Source organism: Gouania willdenowi, chromosome 9 (genome assembly GCF_900634775.1).
Source record: "Gouania willdenowi chromosome 9, fGouWil2.1, whole genome shotgun sequence".
NCBI lineage: Eukaryota > Metazoa > Chordata > Actinopteri > Blenniiformes > Gobiesocidae > Gouania > Gouania willdenowi.
In genome coordinates, this window is record NC_041052.1 from 28,103,889 (window position 1) to 28,109,959 (window position 6,071).

The 6,071-nt window shown below is 38.9% G+C and overlaps 1 protein-coding gene across 5 annotated transcripts in view; it reads right to left on the reverse strand.

The window, feature by feature from the left end:
• The window catches only part of golga3 (golgin A3), a 53,621-nt gene extending 47,793 nt beyond the window's left edge, over positions 1 to 5,828 (reverse strand). Inside the window, exons 1-2 of one of the 5 annotated variants that reach the window (XR_003674762.1) lie at positions 5,562 to 5,828; positions 3,708 to 3,991 (exon numbers count right to left, since the gene is read on the reverse strand). Coding sequence is in view for 3 of the 5 variants with exons in the window: in XM_028456765.1 (XP_028312566.1) it covers positions 3,708 to 3,840 (133 nt within the window). In the remaining 2 variants the exon portion in view is untranslated. The remainder of the gene's footprint in view (positions 1 to 3,707; positions 3,992 to 5,561) is intronic. The other 4 variants (XM_028456765.1, XM_028456764.1, XM_028456766.1 and 1 more) reach the window with 4 other exon arrangements.
• Between the last annotated feature and the right edge of the window lie 243 nt (positions 5,829 to 6,071).

The window sequence follows — 6,071 nt, forward strand, 5'->3', positions numbered from 1 at the left end:
AATTATCGGGAGCGTGCTCGCACTGCCAACGCTCTTGACACGCGGATTGGACCGCCGCACAGGAAAGATTTCGCATCTGGGACGCATCGCACCATTGACTTTGTATGTAATCTGGTCGCACGAACATTTCGAGATGCATCCAGTGTGACCAAAGTGTTAGAAAAAATTTTAATTATTGTAATGCAGCCAATAAAACAGTGCACTTTATAGCCCGAAAATGACGGTATATTAAGTATAAGCTATATACTAAACCCAAAGAAGTTTAAATTCAGAGTTTCCAGGTTCAGCTCAAAAAATTTGAATACCTTTTTTGCCACTCATTTGAGAAAGACAAACTCACATGATATAATGAAAACCCAAAATTCAGTGTCTCAGAAAATTAGAATATTGTGAAAAAGTTCAGTTTTGGAAAGTCATGGTGTCACACCCTAATCAGCTAATTAACTCAAAGCACCTGCAAAGGTTTCCCAAGCCTTTAAATGGTCTCTCAGTCTGGGTCAGTAGGCTACACAATCATGGGCAAGACTGCTGACTTGACAGATGTCTAGAAGACAGTCATTGACACCCTCCACAAGGAGGATAAGCCACAAAAGGTTATTGCTAAAGAAGCTGGTTGTTCACAGAGTGCTGTATGCATATTCATAGAAAGTTGAGTGGGAGGGAAAAGTGTGGGAGGAAAAAGTGTGGGAGGAAAAGGTGCATCAGCAAAAGGGATGACCGCAGCATTGAGAGGATTGTCAAGCAAAATGCTTTCAAGAATTTGGGGGGGCTTTACAAGGAGTGGACTGAGGCTGCAGTCAGCGCATCAAGAGCCACTACGCACAGACGATTCCTCGACATGGGATACAAATGTCCCATTCCTCGTGTCAAGCCACTCCTGAACAAGAGACAACATCAGAAGCGTCTTACCTGGGCTGTAGAGAAAAAGAACTGGACTGTTGCTCAGTGGTCCAAAGTCCTTTTTTCAGATGAAAGTAAATTTTGTATTTGGAAGTCAAAGTCCCAGAGTCGGGAGGAAGAGTGGAGAGGCTCAGAATCCACAATGCTTGTAGTCCGGTGTGAATCCACAGTCTGATGATTTGGGCTGCCATGTCATCTGCTGGTGTTGGTCCACTGTGTTTTCTGAAGTCCACAGTCGACACAGCCATCTACCAGGAAATTTTAGAGCACTTCATGCTTCCTTCTGCTGACAAGCTTTATGGAGATGTTGATTTCATTTTCCAGCAGGACTTGGCACCTGCCCACACTGCCAAAGGCATCAAAAAGCTGGTTAAATGACCATAATGTTACTGTGCTTGATTGGCCTGCAAACTCGCCTGACATGAACCCCATAAAGAATCTATGGGGTATTGTCAAGAGGAAGTTGAGAGACACCAGAGCCAACAATGCAGATGACCTGAAGGCTACTATCAAAGCAATCTGGGCTTCCATTATACCTGAGCAGTGCCACAGGTTGATTGCCTCCATGCCACGCCGCATTGATGCAGTAACTCAATGCAGAAGGTGAATTTTGGGTTTTCATTATCTGCAAGTCATAATCATCAAAATTTCAAGAAATAAAGGCTTGAAATACTGTGGGGCAAAAAAAGTATTTAGTCAGCCATCAATTGTGAAAGTTCTCCCACTTAAAAAGATGAGAGAGGCCTGTAATTTTCAGAAAATCACATTGTGGGATTTTTAATGAATTAATTGGTATATCCCTCGGTAAAATAACTATTTGGTCACCTACAAACAAGCAAGATTTCTGGCTCTCACAGACCTGTAACTTCTTCTTTAAGAGGCTCCTCTGTCCTCCACTCATTACCTGTATTAATGGCACCTGTTTGAACTTGTTATCAGTATAAAAGACACCTGTCCACAACCTCATACAGTCACACTCCAAACTCCACTATGGCCAAGACCAAAGAGCTGTCAAAGGACACCAGAAACAAAATTGTAGACCTGCACCAGGCTGGAAAGACTGAATCTGCAATAGGTAAGCAGCTTGGTGTGAAGAAATCAACTGTGGGAGCAATTATTAGAAAACGGAAGACATACAAGACCACTGATAATCTCCCTCGATCTGGGGCTCCACGCAAGATCTCACCCCGTGGGGTCAAAATGACCTGCAGAGAGATGGGACCAAAGTAACAAAGGCTACCATCAGTAACACACTATGCCGCCAGGGACTCAAATCCTGCAGTGCCAGATGTGTTCCCCCCTGCTTAAGCCAGTACATGTCCAGGCCCATCTGAAGTTTGCTAGAGAGCATTTGGATGATCCAGAAGATGATTGGGCGAATGTCATATGGTCAGATGAAACAAAAACAGAACTTTTTGGTAAAAACGCAACTTGTCGTGTTTGGAGGAGAAAAAACATCATACCTACTGTAAAGCATGGGGGTGGTAACATCATGCTTTGGGGCTGTTTCTCTGCAAAGGGACCAGGACGACTGATCCGTGTAAAGGAAAGAATAAATGGGGCCACGTATCGGGAGATTTTGAGCGAAAACTTCCTTCCATCAGCAAGGGCATTGAAGATGATACGTGGCTGGGTCTTTCAGCACAACAATGATCCCAAACACACCGCCCGGGCAACGAAGGAGTGGCTTCGTAAGAACCATTTCAAGGTCCTAAGGCCTCATTTTTAAAGACAGCGCACGTACAAAAGAAAGCGTACGCCACATATGAGCAAAGTTTGGGATTTATAAAAGTGTCTTCAAAGCAAAGAGGTTGAGACAGACCACACAGTAAAAACAATGAAAAGTGCACAGCAACAGGGATCTTTTTGGATCTTCTGCACTTCCTCGTGACTGTACTCAATCCGTATTACAAAGACCATTACTTGAATGTGGGAATAAAGCAGCGCTCACAAAAAAATCATCCAGGTTGAAATGGACGCAGAGAACCTGCTTGGAGACGGTTGGAGAAGCAGAGCAGAGAGCTGACAGTGAATGACTGTTCAGTGCAGCAGCTCATGTTCTCAATAAGAAAAGGAAAATACTTTACTTTGATAAAGCAGAGAAGCTACTCTTCATCAAGAAATTCAATGCAAATTGTTGACTGTCTTTTAGCAGCACAGTCAGTTATAGGCCTTTACATTATCAATTAATGTATGCATGAGTGGGTCAAGTGCAACATATTGTGTATTTTTATGTATTTCAAATTGTGCATTGTTGTAATGTCAGTGCTAAATATTGTCCTACATTTGTAATTGATTTATTCTTTGAAGCATTAATATTAATTTATGCAATTGTAATGCCTTGATTTTAGTGACATTAGTACCGGTACACTACACAGTCATAGCCATAAATGCAACAGTACTAATAGTTGGCATAATACATTTTTTTCAGTGTTTTAGTTTTTGGCCTTGGCTTCCTTAAGCTAGGTTTTGGACAAAAATTTTCATTTTGATAAATCCCTAATATTTAAATCTTTTTGTTAGCTCACTTTATCTGCTTTTACACTTTGAGGACAAAATGTTAACATGATACTTCAAATAGTTATAGACTGAATTAATGTCAATCTAAATGTTTGTGCCATTATCACAAACCTTTTAAAAACGTTGTTGAACATGTTGAAAATGGTCATTCAACTCAAATTTCTAGAAGTTCTTATTGTAACACTCATTCAGTTGTTCTGTCTCCAACAATTAGCACAGAGAATAAAAGGTAAATTTTTACATTGTTAGAAAAAATCATTTTCCATCATGACAGGATCACTACTCACCAGTGTCAATATCATCTTTTGTATATTGAAAGTTATCCAGTCCTTGCTTCAGCTGAGTTCCATGTTCCACTATCTGGGCTTCATTTTTGTTTTGTTTTATTACTTGATCTTCTTGATGAATAACAGCCTCCATCTGAGTCTTCAAATTATTACAACTCTATTCAGTTTGTAAGACTTGCGGTGCTACTCGGGCACGTTTGACACACCTGTCTCACAAGGGCATTTTTGTGAGAAGGCAGGCTGATAAGATGCATGTGTCAAAATCCTGGAACTCTTCTGAACACCTGTCATGAGATGAAAGTGTTGTTTAAAATGCAGAAGACCCCATAGGAAGTATGGAGTAAAAACCACTAAATCACAGACTTGGAAGGTAAATAAAAAGCGAGTAAGAAGGTCCAGGCCATTCTACTTGTACTACAGGTTAGTCATACTTACTATATACAATTAGCTATAAGAAACACATTTATTTTAATTAAGAGAAAAAAATCTTTGTAATTAAAAATAAATATGTTTTATACACTGAGGGCCGATTTCACTAAGATCTGAAATAAAGGGTAGTAAACCCGGTGCGTCCCTAAATCCTTTGGTGGCGCTGTTTGCTCACATGCTGTGAGGAATTCACTACGTTGTGGCACAAAAATGTGCACCTGACACTATATTTTGCCTTAAGTACGCTAATGGGAAACTGCAATGGTAAACAGAATTATACATGTAAATAGATCGATCAAGTGAGCATTGGGACACAGCCACATGGGTTTGAGAAAAAAGGTAGCTTAGATTACTTCAATTAATAATATTTTGCCACATGGGTTTGAGAAAAAAGGTAGCTTCGATTACTTCAATTAATGATATTTTGCTTTGCTACAATGTGGCAGCACACTACAAGTTTGTCTAGTTTATTGTTACTAATATAAGTCATAGTATTTACACTACAATACAGTAACATACTAGAAAAGAGAGGATATTCTTCTTTGCAATTACGTAATAAAGCAGCTTTATGAAAAGGCACAAATTCGTATGCACAATTTATGCAAAAATCATGCATTAAGCTCAAACATTAAAAACTAAATAGAAAGATTTGGGATTTATCTGCAACATTTATTATTTTGGGCCAAATATTAGCTTATAGGCGTTGGACCATTTTTTATTTTTTTTAGTTTTAATGGACATTCTGACTTTCTTCTGTTGTAAATATGACTTGCGTAAAACAACTTCTGACATTTTAAGATATATTTTTATTTTATTTTCACATTTTTGTAAAGGAAAAAGGCTAACATTATGCTGTCAAAATATGTTCACATTTTCAACAGTAAAGAATATTTCTTCTCAATTTTTTTCCACTCTAAATCAGGACCGAAACCATTTGTTCGTTTTGGCTGCTCCTAAAAAAAATAGATAAATCTTATTCAAAATAAAACTGTGGTTTCATGTATGACCACATTCTTTAGTGTGTCTAAGCAATAGATCGCATTACTATGATAACAAGCCGATACACACACGCGCAATGTAACATTTGCACAGAGGCAGAAGTAAAACACAAACGCGCTTATAATAACTCGACCTCAGGGTAATTAGGTGCCCTTTGGTCGGTGTTTAGCAGCAGATAAAGTAGCTGACACACCAAAGAGGACGCTAATATCACAGGCTAACGAGAGGCTAACCAGCTTGTTGTGTTTACGAACAGAATTGTCAGGCGAAAGCTGCTAAGCGGCTAGCTCAAGCAGCCAGGGCCACTAGAGCGTTGATAACCAACACGACACACAAATATCAGGATTACTTATATCTTACGAACGTCACGTTAAAATAAGAAAATGACTATTTTGTTTGACGTTAATAAAGACAATATTTGCTCACCTTAGTGAAAGCTTCGTCGTTTTCTACGTGGCTGTTTGGTGTCCGTCCTATAAATGTTCGACTGGAAACAATGAGGAAATAACTTATATTTACCCAGTAAAGCGCATAGATAGTCGAAATAATCTATAAGACTATTAAATATCCAGGTTACCTGATGTAATTATAATTTGAGGAAAAAAACGTGTTTTGTTTACCCAAAAATAATTATCACATAAAACTTTGCAAGTCAGTAGTCACAAAAGTAACCCCTACGAATTATTCTACTGTACAATGCAGACTAACTAAAAAGAAAAAATCACATTATTTAACAGCTTTTATACAAACTACAGTACAGGTAATGGCTATATTTACAATGGCTGCGTCCGAATAGTCCATCCTACCTCCTTTCCTATCCATTGTTCCTTAACTCCCGAAGTGTTTACGTGGTGACCATGATAAAGAGCGTCCGAGTTCTCTTTAAGCTCAGGAAAAGAGGCTCAATGCTTCCTTTTTTAATTTTTATTTTTACCT